At 36.8% G+C, this 24,695-nt stretch overlaps 1 protein-coding gene across 1 annotated transcript in view; it reads left to right on the top strand.

Annotated features, from left to right (window-relative positions):
• Positions 1 to 24,695, top strand: part of LOC136244390 (cell adhesion molecule DSCAML1-like) — a 108,150-nt gene that overhangs the window by 63,796 nt on the left and 19,659 nt on the right. Inside the window, exons 7-8 of the mRNA XM_066035966.1 lie at positions 178 to 498; positions 16,919 to 17,047. Coding sequence (XP_065892038.1) covers positions 178 to 498; positions 16,919 to 17,047 — 450 coding nt within the window. The remainder of the gene's footprint in view (positions 1 to 177; positions 499 to 16,918; positions 17,048 to 24,695) is intronic.

Genomic DNA, 24,695 nt, shown 5'->3' with positions numbered 1-24,695 from the left:
AGGAACATGTTGTTATAAAGCATTTTGACTAATCTATTGGGATATTTGAGCATTCTATTAATGTAAAAAGAACTGCTGTGCCATTTCATTTTCTCTAATTGGTAGCATAGCTACTTTTATTAATTACACATGGTCTTTGAGAAGTTTAATAAAATTGCTATTGTTTATATTTTATAGCTCCTATTCCTACTGTGGATATTGCGATATTAACCACTCCAAGAGTTGGGGAACAACTTGTACTTGAATGCAGTGTTACCACTATAAAGGGTATTGTCTTCCGGGTAGATATCGAGTGGCGTAATAGTTTTAATATATTGATTGGCAAAGTTGAAGGAGCTGATGTTGTATCTAGTGATGAGGATTCTGAAAGATACACAGATAGATATACTATTCCACAGTTGAGTGCAAATGAAATGGCAAATGTTTATCGGTGTACTGGAGTGATTAATACAGATCCACCACTGAGGGTCACAAGTGATGTAACTGTTTTGACTCATGGTAAGCTTATTAGTAAAATAAACTGTTTTTTCTTTGCATGTAGCTAATAATAGTGCCAAAAGCCTTACAATTCTTACTATGCTGTTATCAACACACATGGTAATGTGTCGTACGGCCCAAGAAGCCGGTGCACCACATTGTGAGTATATTGATAACTAGAATGAAAACACGAATTTCACACCTATGTAGCTCTGTGTTCCCTTATCTGATTGGAACCACATTTTCTGCATTCATACTAGCCAAGTAGGGAAGTCTACATACCAAATTGTAAGTAAATCGCTTCAGACATTTCCGAGATACAAGCAACCAAACTTTCATTTTAATTTCTTCATTTTTTTCTTATTCTTCATTTTGCGCACTTTGTAAAATCCACCATAAAACACGAATTCGTGCTCCAATCGGAAAGATATGTGGCACACTTAAAGGGATCGTTACTGCGGATCTCAGTACCACGTTTGGGAAGAATCTAATGAATAATCATGGAGTTATGACCCATTATTCACGTAAAATAAGATCGAAGGTCTGTCAAGCCTACAGGGTAAACTCCTTGAAGGAATGAGCTGAAAATTGCTATGTAGATGGAGTAACCATCGTAGGAGTGTCTTTTTGTGATTTGAAAAGAATTGAAATAAAGACCATGGAGACATGACACAAAACCCAACTCGTGTCACAATTACGCGATCTATTTTTATGAAGAAAAAAAATGGGGTTCATTATTATACGGAACGGAGTGGAATGGAATGGAATAGTTCCGTTACATTGTTTTACGGAACGGAACTAATTTTTGATCATGTGCCATAGATGTGTTACAGGTAAATAATATATAATCTATAGTTGTGCTTAAGCTAGTTTGGCAGTGCCCAATCCTTTTCGTTAGGGAAGACTGCATCAGTAGAAAACTACCTACTGCTTTCCAGCAGTGTCCTATACCTCACCCTATACACAGCATACACCATGCAATTACATACATACACAATTAGCTAAAAATAATACTTTAGAAATGTTTAGATTTCCCTTCACTTAAGGTAAAGGTCAGCACAGAATTGGTGAACATAGAATGGGAAAGACATGCAGCTTATGGAGCATACCATATTCATAGGTAGCCAATACTCATGGTGTATACATAGTATGCGTACCTAGCCAATGCCACCCCAGATACAAAATGATAAAATTCTCTATATATACACAAACAGTTCAGTTCAAGTAAATTAATACAGATGCTTCTCCTTATAACTAACATCAACCAGACAAAACTAATTAAATTTGTTTGTAACTACATTTAGGACATGGCCAATGTTCTTTGTAATTCAAGATGGCAGTCTTGGGTACATCTGTAAGGTAGATTTCCAAATGGAACCATGATTCACATATCATGTGCAACATATATATCATCTTTGGCTGCGTTGGAGCTATTGGCATCTGGTATATGCAAAGCACTTTCACATCTTCCTGGTGCACAATCTTCAGGACATGATGTCATCTACTTCTTTGTCTTCTAACAGTAACTTCTGAGATTTTAGACATCTAATCAAATATGATTGCATCAAATTCTGTTTAAATAAACAAGCATAGACTTCTTCTGGATCATCACTTCCAACATTGGTTGTATCAAGACACACGGTAGTGTGTCGTGCGGCCCAAGAAGCCGGCGTGCAACACCCGTGAGTATATTGACAGGAAGAAAGAAAACGCAATTTTCACACCTCCGTAGCTCTGTGCTGCCCTGACGAAACAAGACGATGGACACTCCCTCCAACTTCAGTACTCCACATTCCACATTTGAGCAAAATCGCTTCAGGCGTTCCCGAGATATGCGGCTTCAAAAATTGGCTTAGTTTCTTCGTGTTTTTTTTCTTCTTATTTTCTTCCTCTTGTCGCACACTTACAAAAACTGCTATAAAACGCGAACGCCTTATCCTATTGCCTTGAAATTTTGCACACAGAAGGGGAGTATAAAGGCGCATCTCAGTACCAAGTTTGGCTGGAATACGATAAACAGGTAAAGAGTTCTGAGCGATTATTCACGAAACATAACACCAATATGTTGTCACGCCTACACGGTAAACCGCGTATGGGAAGAAGCTGAAATTCGGTGGGTGATTAGGTTAACTATTGAACCTCAAACCTTTAGTGGTTTAAAAGAAATCGAGCTAAAAACCAGGAAGATACAACAAAAAAACCAACAGTGTGTAACAATTACGCAATCGCGATTAGCTAATAAAAAAACAACTGCTTGCCACGCCTACCAGATAAACCGCTTGGAGTAATGCTTTGAAAATCGTTGTACAGATGTAGCAATCATCTTGGAAAAGCTCATCAATGGTGTAGAAGAATCAGACATAAAGCCACGGAGTTATAAAACGAAATCCAACTTGGTGTAGCAAGTGCGAGATCGAGATACTCTAATAGAGCATGCAGTCATCCTAATAGAGCAGTCACCCTGAAGAGAATTCAAGAGATCAGCTAGAAACAAGTAACATGTATAGAGATCAGCTACAAACAAGTCACCCTGTAGAGAGATCAGCTACAAACAATTCACCCTGTAGAGAGATCAGCTAGAAGAAGTTACCTAGTAGGGAGTTCATGCAACTATGGAAAGAGATAGTTCAGCTAGAAGAAATCACCTTGTAGAGTTCAGCCACAAAGAAACCATCATGTAGAGAGTTCAGCTGCAAACAAATCACCTGTAGAGAGTTCAGCTACAAACAAATCTCACTGTAGAGAGATCAGCTAGAAAAAGTTTCCTTGTAGAGTGTTCACCTTCAAACAAATCACCCTGTAGAAAGATCAGCTAGAAGAAGTCACCTTGTAGAGAGTTCAGTTACAAAGAAACCACCATGTAGAGAGTTCAGCTATAAACAAATCGCCCTGTAGAGAGATCAATAGAAGAAGTTACCTTGCAGAGAGTTCAGCTACAAAGAAACCATCATGTAGAGAGTTCAGCTACAAACAAATCTCCCTGTATAGAGAGATCAGCTAGAAGAAGTTACCTTGTAGAGAGTTCAGCTACAAAGAAACCATCATGTAGAGAGTTCAGCTGCAAACAAATCACCTGTAGAGAGATCAGCTACGAACAAATCTTACTGTAGAGAGATCAGCTAGAAGACGTTTCCTTGTAGAGAGTTCAGCTACAAAGAAACCATCATGTAGAGAGTTCAGCTGCAAGAAAATCACCTGTAGAGAGTTCAGCTACGAACAAATCTCACTGTAGAGAGATCAGCTAGAAGAAGTTTCCTTGTAGAGAGGTCAGCTTCAAACAAATCATCCTGTAGAAAGATCAGCTAGAAGAAGTCACCTTGTAGAAAGTTCAGTTACAAAGAAACCACCATGTAGAGAGCACAGCTATAAACTAGTGACCTTGTAGAGACATCAGCTAGAAGAAGATACCTTGTAGAGAGTTCAGCTACAAAGAAACCATTCTGTAAAGAGCTCAGCTGCAAACAAATCACCTGTACAGAATTCAGCTACAAACAAATCACCCTGTAGAGAGATCAGCTAGAAGAAGTTACCTTGTAGATAGTTCAGCTACAGATAATTCACCCTGTAGAGAGAGCATCTAGAAGAACTAACCTTGTAGAGTGTTCAGTTACAAAGAACCACTATGGAGATTTCTGTAATCAATATAATATTATGTATTATATATATATATAATTTGTACATTTACTGATAAAATATTTAAAGTACATCTACTTCATCTTTCCTTCTTTCTGTAGTAAAGAAAAAAAGATAGGTTCAAAAAGTCCCAAAGCCAGCCATAGGCCGGCTTTGGGGTATACAAATACAATAAGAAATGAAATCTAATCCAAAACAGCCAAGCTGTAAAAAAAAGTGCAGCCCTCAAAAAGGCTGTAGTGAAAAAAGATGTGAAATCCAAGGTGGCGGCCAAGAAATGACTGTGATGGTAGGTTAATGGTAAAAATTCTAATAATGACAATTCAGGTGAATTTTGTGAAGCAGCACAAAATTCACCTGAATTGTCATTATTAAATTTTTTACCATTAACCTACCATCACAGTCATTTCTTGGCCGCCACCTTGGATTTCACATCTTTTTTCACCATAGCCTTTTTTGAGGGCCGTACACTTTTTTTACAGCTTGGCTGTTTTGGATTAGATACAGTTATCCAGTGATTCCGGTAACCATCATGGATTATTTGAAACCTGCTTGACTCAATTTCAAAATCCAAGTTAAGAATCCTGCACCAGAAGCACTTAACCAAGTCCCATCCCAGTAGTTATAGCTGCTTTGTCTAAGTTTAGTAAAATTTAGATTTTCCATCCACCATGCTGTGGTTGAGGTTGAGGATTTGTATGTATCTAAAACTACAACATCATTCCTTGTATTGGGTTGCTTCTTTTTTGATTTTGTTAATTTCACGTGATTGACAAAGGTACACAGATTCTTGCAATAATTGTTTTTGACAGGAGTTTTCCTTAGGAGTACTTGCACTGGAATCAGTGCAGGGGCATACGCAGGAATTTTGAAAAGGGGTTTCCACTACAGTAAAGTGACTGTTATATTAGAGTAGTTTATATTACCTGACTGCTCTATTAGAGTATCTTGATCATTTTGCCAAAATCATAATTCAGAACAATGCTGTAAGTGTTGCTATCATGTTCAAACTATTATTTCACTAAGATAAAAGTTTAAAATGTGGCCTGTTCCATGGTAGATTCCAGATTCTGGAAACCTGAAGTTTCAATTTCTTAATGTTTCAAGTGGTGTGTAAAATCGAAAGGGGTTTCCTGAAGCTCCTGGAAACCCCCTCCATATGCCGCTGCAGTGAATGGTACGTCATACCACAACTGATTACTGTCCTTTGCTGTTACTGTAAAAAGAAGCAATTAACACACAGATGTGGAGCACAAAAACTATTTCCAGCTCAATAATTTCTAGTCATTCAGCATGCATAACAAGCCATTGTTTTGTTTAATCTCTATGTAATATCTTTTCTTTTGCCATGCAGGTAGAACCTTGATGAACAAGTAAAACAGCACAAAAAGTACAAAAAGCAATTGCATGTAACAATCTCATGAACACGTTTTGCTGATTACCTGCCATGCCTACCTAGCTAACCCCTTACAGGAATGAACCAATGATTGGTACGTAGGTAGACTAACCATACAAAAACATTTCACAATAATAATATTCTAATATTGCAGTTACCCTATTAGAGCAGTCAGCTACGTATTCACCCAGTAGAGAGTTCAGCAGACAACAAGCCACTCTGTAGAGTGTTCAACTACAAAAAGTCACTTTGTACGTGGAGAGGACAAAGATAAGTCACCAAATAGAGAATTAATCAGCTTCATTACAAGTCTCCTTGTATGGAGTTCAGTTACATTACAAGTCACCTTATAGAGTCAGCTTTATTACAAGTCTCTTTGTAGAGAAGTCAGCTATGAAATGTCCATTTGGTTCCACTTGAGAAGTTTTGAGGTAATAAAATCACCACTCTCTAAGGTTCCTATGGATATCATACAGTATGATAGTAACTGTATAGTAGGGACCACAAAGCAGTAGGCGTGGCCCACAAAATAAAATCACCCAAGAACCAGCCTTAATTTTCCCTAATGACGATGAGGCAGTATTGGTGAGGTAAAACTAAGCCCAAACAAGCTTTCAGATCGACCCGAAACGCTTTTAACAAGTTGCTATGGAATTTTAAAAAAAATGTATTCGACGGAATTTTCTACTGACTAAATAAGTAAGTAAGTAACTGACTGATGCCTTCAGAAAAGCGTAACTCGATAACTGGTAAGGCTATGGGCTTGATTTTTCACTGTTCGACGTCGCTTCGGCCCAACAGGTGCCTTTTGGCATACCGCAGTACGTACAATGCATTCTTCATGGACTTAACAGTGTCCTCCTTTGTGTCCCATTCATCTTTACTGACAGGGAAAGGTGTCAATTTGGCGCAAGCACGTGATGGCTTCCCTTCGAAACGGAAATTGTCCATATTTTTCATAGTGGCTATTTTGATTGCAAGTGTGCTTTTCAAGCAGTTCTTGATTCGTATTGCTGTGTAACGGATTGAACGTAGCCGACAGCGAAGTGTAATGGATACTTCACTTTTCAGACGATAATTGATATAGCTGGGGCGCGCGGCGCCATTTTAGATGCGGTATGTGTGGGTTCACCAGTCATTATAAAATTATTTACAAAAAAAGTTAACAAATAAGTACACGAAAAAATTTGGAATTTTCACTAGAGTAGGGACCATAGCATATCAATAAAAAGTACTGAAACAAGTTGGAGTAATCCATGATATTAAATCACAGTAAAACAACAAGAAGTGTTATATCCCTACTGTGCATTTCCGTAATGGTATCTTGAGCACAGTAGAAATATAACACTTCTTATTGTTTTACTGTGATTTAATATCATGCACTACTCCAACTTGTTTCAGTACTTTTTATCGATGTGCTATATGGTCCCTACTCTAGTTGAAAATTCCAAATTTTTTTGTGTACCTGTAAATATATGAAATTGTTACAGAAAAAATATTCTGCAGACTCCTGTGAGCATTTGAGCATTAATTAATTGGATGGCTACAGGTTCAAGGCTGCTGTCCAGTCATGGATTTTTATCTTGTCATCAACATACAGTACATATCATCTCTGAACAGGCCACAGTGCCACCAAGTCCTGCATTTCTTCAGCAATTATACTGTAAAGCCTTAATAAATAGTTTAAAGTCTTTCTGTAGGTAGTTCAACTGTACTACAAGTCTCTCATAATCATTAAAATTTTCAACAACATCACAAGCCACCTGTTCAGCAACATTACAAGTTAGCTACCACATAGAAAGTTCTGGAAAGGTCACCCTGTATAGAGTTCGGCTATGTTGCAAGTCACCCTGTAGGGAGAGTTCAGCTGCAAACAAGTCACCCTGAAGAAAGGTCAGCTAAAAACAAATCAGCTAATCATCTACATATATTACAAGCCACACTGTAGAGAGTCACCCTTTAAAGTTTTGGTTTGTGATAGGTCACCCTGTAGAGAGTCAAGTACATTACAAGTCAGCCTGTAGAGAGATATGAAAATATAATTATTACAAGTGAAATGTATACCATATGGAGAAGTCTGGCAAGTCACCCTGTAGTGAGTGCAGTCACCCTGTAAAGAGATCAGCTATGTCACAAGTCACCACATAGAGTGGTCAGCTATGCGTACGTAGGTAACAAGTAACAAGTCACCCTGTAGAGCATTCAGCTACATACATAACAGGCCAACATTCAACTACTTAACATTTTACCCGGTAGAGAGTTTAGCTGCATACTATGAAGTCACCCTGTGTAACTATTAGTGATGCACCAAAACCACTTTTTCACTACTGATATCATACCAATACATTGTAGGTGAAAATGGCCGATACTGATTCAATACCAATGCTTTGGCACCCTGTAGAACATTCCGCTACTTAACAAGCCACCCTGTATGTCAGTTACATTTACAAAAAAAAACCTGAAATTGCAAAAGTCACTACGGTACTTAATCCTTTTGCCTATATCTATTTCTAGGTGAACTACTGATTGATGAACAGTTTCTTCTAAAATGTTTTCTAAATTATTTAACAGTTTTTTTGTCATATCTAATTATCATTGAATTCAAAGAATATAAAATTCTTAATTTAGTCAGAAATACCTATTATACTACAGTTTTATCAAGACACATGGTAGTGTTTCGTGCGGTCCAGGATTCCAGCACACCACTAGTATATTAACAGTGAAGAAAGAAAACGTAATTTTCACACCACTGTGATCCCTTATCTGATTGGAACCAAATTTGCCATAGAAGTGCCGGCCAGGAAGAAGAGTCTACATATCAAATTTAAAGAAAATTGCTTTAGACATTTCCGAGGTACAAGTGACCAAAATTTTGCTTTAATTTCTTTGTTTTTTTCTTCATCATTTTGCACACTTTGCAAAATCTGCCATAAAACATGAATACAAACTCCAATTGGGCTGACCTATTGCACACTTAAAGGGCTCATTACAGCGGATCTCAGCACCACGTTTGGTAGGAATCCGAGGAATATTCATGGAGTTATGACTGATTATTTGTATAAAATAAGGTTGAAGATCTGTCACACCCACAGGGTAATCCCCTTGAAGCAATGAGCTGAGAATTGCTATGACTGTGTAGATGGAGTAACCATGGTAGAAGTGCCTTTTTGTGGTTTGAAAAGAATCAGGATAAAGACCATGGAGATATGACACAAAACCCAACAATTACATAATTTGTTTTAGGCTATTTGCTCTTATGAATAAAAACACTATCCGCGCCTACCAGGCAAACCGCTTAGAGAGCAATGAACTGGAAGGAATAATCATCATAGCTTTAATGTCCTTACAGTAGTACAAAGGAATCGGATTACAAACCACTTAATTATGATTCGAAAGCGAGCTGTGTGTCGCAAAAGCAAGATCAAGATACTCTAATAGAACAGTCACCCAAATACTGCATTCAACTGCCAAGTCGATACTTTAATAGAACAGTCACCATACAGCTACAAATAAATCTTTCTAGTGATTCAGACCATTAGAAGTCACCCCATAGGGAGATCAGCTTGAAATCAATTCACCCTGTAGATAGTTCAGCCAAAAACAAATCACCTTGTACAGAGTTCAGCTACAAGCAATTAAGTCATCCTGTGGAGATCTCAGCTAGAAACAAGTTACCTTGTAGCTGAAAATAAATCACCCTGTAGAGAGATCAGCTAGAAAAAAACTCACCCTGTAGAGAGATCAGCTACAAACATGTCACCCTGTAAAGAGTCCAGCTGAAAATAAACCACCATACAATGCTTCACTATTATGTTCTGTCTATAATTCATAGAGGTCAGTCCAGAATGGTTAGTCTTTCAAAGTATATATATTATCTCCGAATTAGATGAGTGGTACATTGCACGTTTTCAATTTTGTTGATCTGATATAAAAGGAGCTCCCCAAATTGGATTATAATACTCAAGTATTGGTCATTCCAGTGCTTTAAATTTTCCAGTAATCTCTGGTTCAAGAAACTCAAAGGATTTAGCAATTATACTCAACATGTGGTTGCCTTTACTGGAAGCTGTGGATGTGTGAAAGTAAAATTTCAAATGATCATCAGATAGAAGTAATACCCAGATGTTTATGCTGACTAGTTTGTTCAATCTGAATTCCATTTGAAAATATATATGGACCGTGGTGGTGAAAGGGTACAGCTCTGAATACACAGAGGAAAAACCCTCTTAAGGTCTCACCCTCTACATGACAGATTTTTGCAGCCAAAGCATCATGATATGAAAGCTGCATATAGCGACATGTATAGTTTTGTTTTAATAAAAAAGAAAAGCTTCTGCCATCTGCCTAAATTTAGCAGACACTATGACATTTTGATCAGAAAGAGATGAGCTTGTACATAATTTTGCATGTAGTACCAGTGCCTGCCCTACAGTGCTGGACTTACTCACTAAGCTTTCAGTGACCAAAATATTATTATGTTTAGACATTAACACTATTTACATGTCCCAGATGTGAAAAAAAAGTGAAATGGCTGCAATGACATTACTGTGCTGATTGCCCACAAATCATATAAATTTATGCTGTAAGTAAATATTAGTGATTATGTTTGACAGATATTTGAAGCTCAATCATGGATTTTTCTTCTTTCTACAACTTTTCAACTTATATAACTAACATTTAAGATTGGGTACTGGGCAGTCAGCTGGTCCACTATTACAAACCTAGGCTTGCTTTTACTCTGGCTCCTACAAGAAAGGTGGTCTGGTCACCACTAGCCGGGCACTAGGTAATCAACACGATTGTTCTACTTTATCAGAGCATTAAATTGTGTAGAATTATATACTTCCAGAAAGTACACACAACAACAACAAAAAAACCAGTACAATAGACAAGTCTGTCAAGTCTTTTCAAGGTTTTCGGCATTGCTTAAATTTTGAATAATCTTTACTAGTCCTCCTTCAAAGTTATTTTCATCTAAATCCAATTCTTCAATTCCACTGTTACTCTGTATCACTGTATCAATAGCATCTGCTTCTTCTACTGCTAATAGGTCATGGATATTTTATCTTGTCATCAGCATACAATACATAACATTTTTGAACAGGCCACAGGGCAGCGAAGTCCTGCATTTATTCAGTAATTGTACTGTAAAGCCTTAATAAATAGTTTAAAGTCTTTCTGTAGATAGTTCAACTGTCTACAAGTCTCTCATAATCGTTAGAATTTTCAACTACAGTACAAACTACCTGTTCAGCAACATTGCAAGTTAGCTACCATGTAGAAAGCTTTGAAAAAGTCACCCTGTATAGAGTTCAGCTATGTTGCAAGTCACCCTGTAGAGAGAGTTCAGCTGCAGACAAGTCACCTGACGAAAGGTCAGCTAAAAACAAATCAGCTCATCAGCTACATTATATTACAAGCCACACTGTAGAGTGTCACCCTTTAAAGTTTTGATTTGTGATAGGTCACCCTGTAGAGAATCATGTACATTACAAGTCAGCTTGTAGAGAGATATGCAAATATAATTATTACAAGTGGTATGTATACTATGTGGAGAAGTCTGGCAAGTCACCCTGTGGTGAGTGCAGCAGCAAGCAAGTCATCCTGTATAATAGAGAATTCAGTTATGATACAATTGACCTTTTAGAGTGTATGTACTAGTAATAGCATGGATAGAAGTGAAATTTGGGATAAATACCAGCATTGAAAAATGCGTAAAATTTCACAAGGTAAAGCCGAATGAAATTTCCATTTTCAATGCAACAAGAGTGGTATTTACCCCAAATTTTACTGCTACTCCAAGTTAATACTATACTTGTACTTTGGTTGCCAAGCAGCAGCTTTGCTATGACTCAATTGGAGAATTAAACCAAAATAGCCCGTAGCAACTGTTGCTAGGCAACCTTTAACATGGTACATTAGTAATACTAGCACCATTGCCATGGAGACCATTTCTAAAGTAGTAAGCATTTTGGGCCATAGCAACCATACCTTAGCAACCGTTGCTAAACAACTGTTCCTATATACTCTAGCCAATGAAATTGCAATTATAACTTTTCACTGCTACCAATGAAATTAGGGCTGAGGTAATTATGCTCATAATTCTTTGCATTATTCTATTCAGAATTTCCTGGAAAAAGCTTGCATTATGTCATAGATATACAGACAAGTACCCGGGATTGGAATCACCTCACGTGAGCCCATTAACTTCAATACAAATGCGTTCGCTGGATCATTGCTACCCCCTTCGAAAAAGGCGGGATAGTGAAATACGTCATTTACAATACGTTTCTGTAAAATGTCAATATGTGAGAGTGTTTATTTAGTTGTTGGAAAGCTTTCCTCGCAAAAGGGGTGGTTAATTAGGGGTAGGGCCTGGTTTGTAGGTGTGTCTCTCAATGCGGCTAGTCGATGCGTAGCCACCATTATTGAGGGAACCAGACTTATAGCACATGGAAACTAATTATTGATGTTTTAAGAAGTAGTCACAGGAGTAGAACTGGTCTTCTGTGTGATAGATATTGCTACTTCCGGTAACAATGATCCGGCATGAAAAACCAGATGATTCCAATCCCAGGTATTTGTCTGTATATCTATGATTATGCTCCAAAACTTTATGCATTATTCTCAAAATTATTCCAATAAATTGAAATAAATATGTAGAATTGACTGTTTATTTAAAATTCTATTGTTAATTATTGCACATAAACAAGATATTTGATTGTTCTGTAGAGTAGTATGCAAAAGATAGGATTGATTGCATTATTAGAGTAAATATAGGTGAATGCTCTATTAGACCATCTCGATCTGGTGACTGTTCTATTAGAGTACATCAATCATTCATTCATGTAATCTTTAATAATTCTTTCAAAATGCTAGCATAATGCTAGAATAATGATTTTTGGCATTATGCTGAAAATTATTCCGGCATAATTACCGCACCCCTAAATGAAATTTGGAATAAATTTCACTGCTGCTTTTATGACTTTTGTATAGATAGTGAAACAGGTATGGTATTAAGCTACAAATAAGTCATCCTGTAAAGAAATCAGCTAGTTACAAGTCACCACATAGAGTGGTCAGCTATGTATACGTAGGTAACAAGTAACAAGTTACCCTGTAGAGCATTCAGCTACTTACACAACAGGCCAACATTCGACTACTTAACAATTTACCCTGTAGAGAGTTTAGCTGCACACTATTAAGTCACCCTGTGTAACTAAAGTATTAGTGATACACCTATTGAAAACCACTTTTCGCTATTGATCCCATACCGATGTACTGTAGGTGAAAAATGGCTGATAGTGATTCAATACCAATGCTTTGCCACACAGGCATTACTCACATGAAACAGATAATAATTTCAATAAAAGTTTATAAACCAGCTCACATTGCTAATCTCATCAAAACAATCATTTATAGCTCAATGAATATTATTTGGTAGTTTGCTGCTGTTTCCACATTACTAATAAAGCAAATGGCTGGCTTCTTTTTAAAAATTCATGGCTTATATGTGACCCTATTTTGGAAAACCATACATTTGGGCACATTGGCCAATTTTCTTTTTTATAGCTACAATGAAGCACTGAGTGGTTATCTACCTTGTGTGAAAATTTTGTGATGATACGTTGAAGCATTCCAAAGATATGGCCAATTTACTGTCTAATACATTACAAACTACTGTAACTTTTCATTATCAGTTTATAGAACTGTATAGTGATCAGGTGTGACAAATTGATGACAAATCGCTTTGTTGACAAAGATCACCATTCTTACAATCTAAAATTAATGAAAAGAGATCCTTGAGAGTTTAATCATGTGTTCTTTGTGCTTTTTCTCAATTAAATCACTTGCAATATTGTGTAAAGACAAGAAAATGTTTGGTTTTGGGAATGAACAAATCACCCAATTTGTAAGTTAATAATTATATTATTGTTGTCCTATGCATTGTGAAACTACTACATGGTCTGATATAATTGAGTATGTCTCCTAGATAAAAGAAGCTATGGGTGTGAAATTTCATAGTAAGAAGGCTTAATAGTTGCTTTAACAGAATATGCAAAAAAATTAATTTTTAAAAAAATCATTGAATTTTTCAATTGAGAATTCCCACAAATTTTGCATGTGCCCAAATGTATGGTTTTAGGGTCACATATTATCAGCCTTGCTCTTCATTCAATGTGTTACGTATGCTTCAATGACATGACATCATATACAAAGTGTCGGTTGGTTTCAGACTTTACCAATACAAGTCTGATTCTGCCAAAATAAGGCTGATCCCAATACTTGGGGCCAATACCAGTATTGGTATTGGTACGTCACTAATAATTATAATTCAGCATGTCACCGTGTAGATTTCTCAGCTATGCATAAAGTAGGTAATAATTCACACTGTAGAGTGTTTAGCTGTGTGCATAACAAGTCACCCTGTAGAACATTCCACTACTTAACAAGCCACCCTGTATGTCAGTTATGGGGGTGTACATGTACTGAAATTGCACAAGTCACTACTGTACTGACTTCTTTTGCCTGCATCTACTGATAGGAACCACTGAGTAATGTGCAGTTTCTTCTGAAATGTTTTCTAAATCATAGCACAATTTTTTGTCATGATTTTCATGGAACTCAAGGAATACAAAGCTCTTAATTTAATCATAAATGGCTATTATACTGCATTTTCGTATGTGACCAGCTCTGTGAAAACCTGTCTTATAGCATTTCCAATCATTATTTTGCCTATGACACTCCATATTAAAATCAGGGAAGGGTTTTTGTGCATAAAATGTAGCTCCATGCTGCCTTAAGATGATTTTTACTATGGAAACTTTTATTAGTAGTCCACATACCAAATTTCAGCATATTTTCCAAGAGCGGCTCCAGAAATTTAGGTGAAGAATTTTATGTTGCATGCACACTTAAATATAGGGGATCTGGAGGCATGCTCCCCAATAGTTTTAGAAAATAGCTCATGTATTCTGAAATTAATTCTGGTATAAATTTCACCTAAAATTGTCAAGCTGAACCTATTTATTTATAATTTTGTTGATTTCTTTATTACTTGTCCTTTCTTCTGTTAGCATAGCATCAGGAGCAGACCAAATAGTGAAGAGTAAAGTGGTGAAGTTTGAAAGACATTGCTGCCATTCTGGTAGTCTGGGGGAATACCTAGAGAAAAATATTAGGGTTTACACATCATTAGATTTTAGAAAATCTGAGTATTAACTGCTCCATAAAAATATTTTGATCTGTACATTTGACACCTTCGCAAATTGATGCAAAATTTCCTGAATAATTAGGTTCTGGAAACTCATTTCGGCATAGGTATTTTGAAATATTAGATTTCAAAAATTACCTTAATTTCTTAATTTTTTCATTTTTTATACTCGTACATAAAAACAAAAACCATTAACTGATTTTTCCTAAAGATCTGGCAAACTTATGGGCAGTTTGAAGGCAAATCTTGGTAACCAAATTTGGTTTGAACATGATAAACAGTCACAAAGTTATGAATGATTATGCACACGAAAACTGCAATACATTTTCATGCCTACTGGGTGAACTGCTTATTGGAAAGTATGAATTTGGTGCGTTAACTATCAAACTTAAACTTTTGTGGCTTTGAAGAAATCATGTTAAAGACCAGGAATATATAGTACAAAACCTTTATATGGTTTAGAAGAATTGGAAAAATCACTTAGTAAAAAACAAAATAAATGTAGCAAGTGTGCATAATCAAGATTGTACAATAGTGTAGCCTCCCTATTAGAGTAGTCAGCTACATACTAAGTGACTTTATGTCATTCAGCTTAATTACATACAAATTACTCTGTAGAGAGTTCAGCTAAGTAGCAGTTAGAATTCAGCTATGTTACAAATCACCTGATAGAGGGTACAGTTGCCCTGTTGATAGTTCAGCTTCCAACACATCACCCTGTAGTGACTTCAGCTGTTTTAAAAGTCACCCTGTGGAGAATTCAGCCACCTTAGCAGTCACCTTGTAGACTGTTTAGCTACAAAATGTCACCCTGTAGAATGTGTAGCTACAATTACGAATCACCCTGTAGAATGTGTTAAGTTACTCTGAGGAGAGCGCAGCTCCATATGATTCTTCGTGTAGAGACTTCAACTACATAACAAATCACCCTGCTCAGCTTGCAGTTGCTTATCAAAACTTACAAATGAAAGGAATTTCTCTTATTTTTGTTTAAAGATAAAAAACAAGAAAAATTGAAGTCTCAAACTGACTTATGGACAACATTAGAGCATGGAATTGCAAAAAGAAGGTAATGTTTATACTAAAGAAGTTAAGTTGTGAAAAAAGGGAATGGTCTCCAAATAGCCAAGGCCCAAGGATAAAAAAGGTAAAAATCTAAAGTAAATGGCTATCATTTATGGCAAAGTTTTTAATAATAACAAAGTTTTTAATAATGACAACTTAGGTGAATTTGGTGCCAAACCCTGGAGGAGGCCACACAAACATATCTGAATTGTTGTTGAATTTTTTCATTTCTTGGTTGCCTTCTTGAATTTCATTTACCCTAACTTTTTTTTGGTATGGATTACTTATCATCTTGAAACTTTTAAGTGCTATTATGTGTGTGATATCTGATTATATGTAATAAATATATTATCAACACATAGATAGGGACCCGTCGATTTCGCTAGCAAAAGTTTTGGCAAAATGGGTGGGTAAAAGCAATGAGCAAAATGCTGGCATAATAGGTGCAATTTTTGTGAAGTGGACATAAAAATTGCACAAAAGATCGAGATACTCTAATAGAACAGTCAGACGCGCTAAAATACCAACAATATAATGCATAGCTAATAGTTACAGGAACAATAGGTGACAATCAAGATACCCTAATAAAACAGTCACACATGTTAAGCAATATTAGCTAGCTTCTTGCTTTACTTGTTAGAAGTAATTGCTGATCGAGATACTCTAATAGAACAGTCACTTTAAGGCGAATCGAAACTGTAGCTTTGCAATTGGAAATATTCAATTAACAAAGATCAGTGCTAAGCAAAATTTATGATTCTTGAGCAAAATATGGAGCATAATAGGTGAAAAATAAAAGAATTGCTGGAAAGAAAAATAGGTGGAAAAAAAAGCAAAATAGACTGGTCCCTACACATAGAATGAAAATTGTAAAAGTCAGACTTCTGGAAAAGCTACCGTATAAGACTGATATTCACATAGCCATTTATTGGAATTGTAGATGGGTCAGTATATCTTTAAGCTATAAGGTTTAATTAGTTTTCACATGCTATTTCAATATCATTTTTAGTTTTCATTTTCTTTGTTGTTTATACCAGAGTATTGATATTAATTTTATCTTTATAGTTTGACGAGAAACTCTTCCATTAGCACATACCTGTGGAGCTATGTATTGCTGTGTGGTTTTGCTATAGGAAAAGAAGATGACAGCAAAGGAGGTATAATTGGAGGTTCTATAGCAGGAGGTATGCTTCTTATGCTTCTTGGATCAGGAGGACTAGTTACATATATATTCCGACAAAGAATTTTTAAACACTGCAAAGGTAAATATTATGTGATTGTCAGTTGTTAGTAGTAAAGTGTTAAATTCAGCCCACACATAAACTATGACTACAGTATGTGTGTGTGTGTGTGTGTGTGTGTGTGTGTGTGTGTGTGTGTGTGTGTGTGTGTGTGTACTTTTACATGCACATATACATACATGTACAGGGTTGGAAGTGCTGGGTCCTGCATAATAATTAAACATCAAAAGACAGGGTTCTATGGAATTTAGTAATTACTCCAAAAGACCCTGCATTTTTTTTGCTCATGTGCTACTACAGGGCCTGAGTGTTTCTATTTTCTTGGAACCCTGTCTAACTAATTTAGACCACAGCTCATTGTTTTACCTTTATAGCTGCTTGTGACATGAGAAATGTAGCATTCATTGTAGAAACAACCCTGATACACCTCCGTAATGGCACTTGAATGCCCATGTATTGCCAATGTTACAGGCACATAATTGCCATGTTTTGTATCGCCCCAGAGAAAGGGATCCATTGAGACATAAACAAGGGATTTACAGGATTTAGATACCTGTAAGTAGCCAATGAAATCCAAGTATTTCATCTTGCTGTGGTCTAAGAAAAGGTTATAGTTTGATGTAAATACAAAAAGGGTAAAATCAGAACCTTGACATTAAAATTATGTTAAGTGTATCTAATCCAAAACAGCCAAGCTGTAAAAAAGTGTGCGGCCCTCAGAAAGGCTATGGTGAAAAAAGATGTGAAATCCAAGGTGGCGGCCAAGAAATGGCTGTGATGGTAGGCTAATGGTAAAAATTTTAATAATGACAATTCAGGTGAATTTTGTGAAGCGGCACAAAAATTCACCTGAATTGTCGTTATTAAAATTTTTACCATTAACCTACCATCACAGCCATTTCTTGGCCGCCACCTTGGATTTCACATCTTTTTTCACCATAGCCTTTCTGAGGGACGCACACTTTTTTTACAGCTTGGCTGTTTTGGATTAGATTTCATTTCTTTTTGTATTTGTATACCCCAAAGCCGGCCTATGGCCAGCTTTGGGACTTTTTAACCTATGTATTTTTCTTTACTACAGGAAGAAGAAAAGATGAAGTAGATGTACTTTAAATATTTTATCAGTAAATGTACAAATTATATATATGTGACCGGATTTGTGAAAAGGGGTCTTCCACACACATCCAATTTACGAACTTTGGAAGTTCATAATGTCAGATAGGACAATAGTATTGCCTTGCAATTTGGACAGTGATGAGTAACAACATAGGTTAATACATGAACAAAATTTCAGGTTAGTATCTTCTTTGAGCAAAAAGGTATGGTCATTCAAGTTCATAGAATTGGATGTGTGTGGAAGACGCTTTTTTGTAAATCCGGTCACATACAATACATATGTGACCGGATTTGCGAAAAGGGCCTTCCACACATCCAATTTGCCAACTTTGACAATTGATAACTTCAGATTGGAAAGAGCTATTGCCTTGAAATTTGGGCAGTGGTGATTTCTTTGCAGCTGAACTCTCTACATGATGGTTTCTTTGTAGCTGAACTCTCTACAAGGTAATTTCTTCTCGCTGATCTCTCTACAGGGAGATTTGTTTGTAGCTGAACTATCTACAAGGTAACTTCTTCTAGCTGATCTCTCTACAGGGTGATTTGTTTGTAGCTGAACTCTCTACAGGTGATTTGTTTGTAGCTGAATTCTGTACAGGTGATTTGTTTGCAGCTGAGCTCTTTACAGAATGGTTTCTTTGTAGCTGAACTATCTACAAGGTAATATCTTCTAGCTGATCTCTGTACAGGGTAATTTGTTTGAAGCTGAATTCTGTACAGGTGATTTGTTTGCAGCTGAGCTCTTTACAGAATGGTTTCTTTGTAGCTGAACTCTCTACAAGGTAATTTCTTCTAGCTGATCTCTCTACAGGGAGATTTGTTTGTAGCTGAACTCTCTACAAGGTAACTTTTCTAGCTGATGTCTCTACAAGGTGGGTAGTTTGTAGCTGAACTCTCTACATGGTGGTTTCTTTGTAACTGAACTTTCTACAAGGTGACTTCTTCTAGCTGATCTTTCAATAGAATGAGTTGTTTGTAGCTTCACTATCTACAAGGTAACTTTTTCTAGCTGATCTCTCTACAGGGAGATTTGTTTGAAGCTGAACTTTCTAAATGATGGTTTCTTTGTAGCTGAACTCTCTACAAGGTAATTTCTTCTAGCTGATCTCTCTACAGGGAGATTTCTTTGTAGCTGAACTATCTACAAGGTAACTTCTTCTAGCTGATCTCTCTACAGGGAGATTTGTTTGTAGCTGAACTCTCTACAGGTGATTTGCTCGAAGCTGAACTTTCTAAATGATGGTTTCTTTGTAGCTGAACTCTCTACAAGGTAATTTCTTCTAGCTGATCTCTCTACAGGGAGATTTGTTTGTAGCTGAACTATCTACAAGGTAACTTCAATCTTCTAGCTGATCTTTCTACAGGATGATTTGTTCGTAGCTGAATTCTGTACAGGTGATTTGTTTGCAGCTGAGCTCTTTACAAAATGGTTTCTTTGTAGCTGAACTCTCTAAAAGGTAACTTCTTCTAACTGATCTTTCTACAGGGTGATTTGTTTGTAGCTGAACGATCTACAAGGTAACTTCTTCTAGCTGATCTCTCTACATGGTGATTTGCTAGTAGCTGAATTCTGTACTGGTGATTTGTTTGCAGCTGAGCTCTTAACAGAATGGTTTCTTTGTAGCTGAACTCTCTAAAACGTAACTTCTTCTTACTGATCTTTCTACAGGGCAATTTGTTTGTGGCAGAATTTTATACAGGGTGATTTCTTTGCAGCTGAACTCTCTACTTGGTGGTTTCATTGTAGCTGAACTATGTACAAGGTAATTTCTTCTAGCTGACCTCTCTACAGGGTGATTTGTTTGTAGCTGAATTCTGTACAGGTGATTTGTTTGCAGCTGAGCTCTTTACAGAATGGTTTCTTTGTAGCTGAACTCTCTACAAGGTAACTTCTTCTAGCTGGTGTCTCTACAAGGTGACTAGTTTGTAGCTGAACTCTCTACATGGTGGTTTCTTTGTAACTGAACTTTCTACAAGTGACTTCTTCTAGCTGATCTTTCTACAGGGTGATTTGTTTGTAGCTGAACTCTCTACAAGGTAACTTCTTCTAGCTGATCTTTCTACAGGGTGATTTGTTTGTAGCTGAACTCTCTACAAGGTAACTTCTTCTAGCTGATCTCTCTACAGGGAGATTTGTTTGTAGCTGAACTCTCTACAGGTGATTTGTTTGAAGCTGAACTCTCTAAATGATGGTTTCTTTGTAGCTGAACTCTCTACAAGTAAACTTCTTCTAGCTGATCTTTTTACAGGGTGATTTGCTCGTAGCTGAACTATCTACAAGATAACTTCTTCTAGCTGATCTCTCTACATGGTGATTTGTTTGTAGCTGAATTCTGTATAGGTGATTTTTTTGCAGCTGAGCTCTTTAAATAATGGTTTCTTTGTAGCTGAACTCTCTCAAGGTAATTTTATTAATGACAATTCAGGTAAATTTTGTGAAGCGGCACAAAAATTCACCTGAATTGTCGTTATTAAAATTTTTACCATTAACCTACCATCACAGCCATTTCTTGGCCGCCACCTTGGATTTCAAATCTTTTTTCACCATAACCTTTCTGAGGGCCGCACACTTTTTTTACAGCTTGGCTGTTTTGGATTAGATTTCATTTCTTTTTGTATTTGTATACCCCAAAGCCGGCCTATGGCCAGCTTTGGGGTTTTTTTTACCTATGTTTTTTTTCTTTACTACAGGAAGAAGAAAAGATGAAGTAGATGTACTTTAAATATTTTATCAGTAAATGTACAAATTATATATATAATACATATGTGACCGGATTTGCGAAAAGGGGCCTTCCACACACATCCAATTTGCCAACTTTGACAATTGATAACTTCAGATTGGAAAGAGCTATTGCCTTGAAATTTGGGCAGTGGTGATTTCTTTGCAACTGAACTCTCCACATGATGGTTTCTTTGTAGCTGAACTCTCTACAAGGTAATTTCTTCTAGCTGATCTCTCTACAGGGAGATTTGTTTGTAGCTGAATTCTGTACAGGTAATTTCTTCTAGCTGATCTCTCTACAGGGAGATTTGTTTGTAGCTAAATTCTGTACAGGTGATTTGGTGGCAGCTGAGCTTTTTACAGAATGGTTTCTTTGTAGCTGAACTCTCTACAAGGTAGTTTCTTCTAGCTGATCTCTCTACAGGGAGATTTGTTTGTAGCTGAGGTATCTACAGGGTAACTCCTTCTAGCTGATCTCTCTACAAGGTGACTAGTTTGTAGCTGAACTCTCTACATGGTGGTTTCTTTGTAACTGAACTTTCTACAAGGTGACTTCTTCTAGCTGATCTTTCTACACGGTGATTTGTTTGTAGCTGAACTCTCTACAAGGTAACTTCTTCTAGCTGATCTCTCTACAGAGAGATTTGTTTGTAGCTGAACTCTCTACAGGTGATTTTTTTGAAGCTGAACTCTCTAAATGATGGTTTCTTTGTAGCTGAACTCTCTACAAGTAAACTTCTTCTAGCTGATCTTTTTACAGGGTGATTTGCTCGTAGCTGAACTATCTACAAGATAACTTCTTCTAGCTGATCTCTCTACATGGTGATTTGTTTGTAGCTGAATTCTGTATAGGTGATTTTTTTGCAGCTGAGCTCTTTAAATAATGGTTTCTTTGTAACTGAACTCTCTCAAGGTAATTTTATTAATGACAATTCAGGTAAATTTTGTGAAGCGGCACAAAAATTCACCTGAATTGTCATTATTAAAATTTTTACCATTAACCTACCATCACAGCCATTTCTTGGCCGCCACCTTGGATTTCAAATCTTTTTTCACCATAACCTTTCTGAGGGCCACACACTTTTTTTACAGCTTGGCTGTTTTGGATTAGATTTCATTTCTTTTTGTATTTGTATACCCCAAAGCCGGCCTATGGCCAGCTTTGGGGTTTTTTTTACCTATGTTTTTTTTCTTTACTACAGGAAGAAGAAAAGATGAAGTAGATGTACTTTAAATATTTTATCAGTAAATGTACAAATTATATATATAATACATATGTGACCGGATTTGCAAAAAGGGGCCTTCCACACACATCCAATTTGCCAACTTTGACAATTGATAACTTCAGATTGGAAAGAGCTATTGCCTTGAAATTTGGGCAGTGGTGATTTCTTTGCAACTGAACTCTCCACATGATGGTTTCTTTGTAGCTGAACTCTCTACAAGGTAATTTCTTCTAGCTGATCTCTCTACAGGGAGATTTGTTTGTAGCTGAATTCTGTACAGGTGATTTGGTTGCAGCTGAGCTCTTTACAGAATGGTTTCTTTGTAGCTGAACTCTCTACAAGGTAGTTTCTTCTCGCTGATCTCTCTACAGGGAGATTTGTTTGTAGCTGAACTATCTACAAGGTAATTTCTTCTAGCTGATCTCTCTACAGGGTGGTTTCTTTTTAGCTGAACTCTCTAAAAGGTAACTTCTTCTAACTGATCTTTCTACAGGGCAATTTGTTTGTGGCAGAATTTTATACAGGGTGATTTCTTTGCAGCTGAACTCTCTACATGGTGGTTTCATTGTAGCTAAACTCTCTACAAAGTAATTTCTTCTAGCTGATCTCTCTACAGGGTGATTTGTTTGTAGCTGAATTCTGTACAGGTGATTTGTTTGCAGCTGAGCTCTTTACAGAATGGTTTCTTTGTAGCTGAAGTATCTACAAGGTAATTTCTTCTAGCTGATCTCTCTACAGGGTGATTTGTTTGTAGCTGAATTCTGTACAGGTGATTTGTTTGCAGCTGAGCTCTTTACAGAATGGTTTCTTTGTAGCTGAAGTATCTACAAGGTAATTTCTTCTAGCTGATCTCTCTACAGGGTGATTTGTTTGTAGCTGAATTCTGTACAGGTGATTTGTTTGTAGCTGAGCTCTTTACAGAATGGTTTCTTTGTAACTGAACTCTCTACAAGGTAACTTTTCTAGCTGATGTCTCTACAAGGTGGCTAGTTTGTAGCTGAACTCTCTACATGGTGGTTTCTTTGTAACTGAACTTTCTACAAGGTGACTTCTTCTAGCTGATCTTTCAATAGAATGAGTTGTTTGTAGCTTCACTCTCTACAAGGTAACTTCTTCTAGCTGATCTCTCTACAGGGAGATTTGTTTGTAGCTGAACTCTCTACAGGTGATTTGTTTGAAGCTGAACTTTCTAAATGATGGTTTCCTTGTAGCTGAACTCTCTACAAGTTAACTTCTTCTAGTTGATCTCTCTACAGGGTGATTTGTTTGTAGCTGAATTCTGTACAGGTGATTTGTTTGCAGCTGAGCTCTTTACAGAATGGTTTCTTTGTAGCTGAACTCTCTAAAAGGTAGCTTCTTCTAACTGATCTTTCTACAGGGCAATTTGTTTCTGGCAGAATTTTCTACTGGGTGATTTCTTTGCAGCTGAACTAGGGACCCGCCGATTATGCTGGCATAATTTTGAGCATAATAGGTACCTAAAAGCATTGAGCATAATGCCAGCATAATAGGTTAAATATTCGTACCATAGTATAAATTCTTGCTGGAAAAATGACAATTGCAAAATAAGATCGATATACTCTAATAGAACAGTCAGTAACTCTAATAGAACAATCATCAAACTGACTGTTCTATTAGAGTATATCGATCTTTTCTCTTACATGCAGCAAGGATTTACTATTTGTGTTCCGGCCACTCATTTTTTTCTTTCTATACAGTGTTAAACTAATAGCAAAGCATGTGAACTAACCCATTAACATTGACTTGATTGAGCATAATCGAGCATAATAGGTAAATATTGAGCATTAATTTAAGCATAATAGGTGAATTTTTGAGCAGTGCAGCATAGCATAATAGGTAAAATTATGAGCATAATCGGCGGGTCCCTAAGCTGAACTCTCTACATGGTGGTTTCTTTGTAGCTGAACTCTTTACAAGGTAATTTCTTCTAGCTGATCTCTCTACAGGGAGATTTGTTTGTAGCTGAACTATCTACAAGGTAACTTCTTCTAGCTGATCTCTCTACAGGGTGATTTGTTTGTAGCTGAATTCTGTACAGTTGATTTGTTTGCAGCTGAGCTCTTTACAAAATGGTTCCTTTGTAGCTCAACTCTCTAAAACGTAACTTCTTCTAACTGATCTTTCTACAGGGCAATTTGTTTGTGGCAGAATTTTATACAGGGTGATTTCTTTGCAGCTGAACTCTCTACATGGTGGTTTCTTTGTAGCTGAACTCTCTACAAGGTAACTTCTTCTAGCTGATCTCTCTACAGGGTGATTTGTTTGTAGCTGAACGATCTACAAGGTAACTTCTTCTAGCTGATCTCTCTACAGGGTGGTTTCTTTGTAGCTGATCTCTACAAGGTGATTTTTTCTAGCTGAACTATCTCTTTCCATAGTTGCATGAACTCCCTACAAGGTAACTTCTTCTATATAGCTGATCTCTCTACAGGGTGACTTGTGTGTAGCTGATCTCTATACAGGTTTTTTATTTCTAGCTGATCTCTTGAATTCTCTTCAGGGTGACTGCTCTATTAGGATGACTGCTCTATTAGAGTATCTCGATCTCGCACTTGCCGCACCAAGTTGGATTTCGTGTTATAAC

This window comes from Dysidea avara, chromosome 2 (genome assembly GCF_963678975.1).
Source record: "Dysidea avara chromosome 2, odDysAvar1.4, whole genome shotgun sequence".
NCBI classification, from domain to species: Eukaryota; Metazoa; Porifera; class Demospongiae; order Dictyoceratida; family Dysideidae; genus Dysidea; species Dysidea avara.
This window is presented reverse-complemented; position numbering and strand designations above follow the sequence as displayed.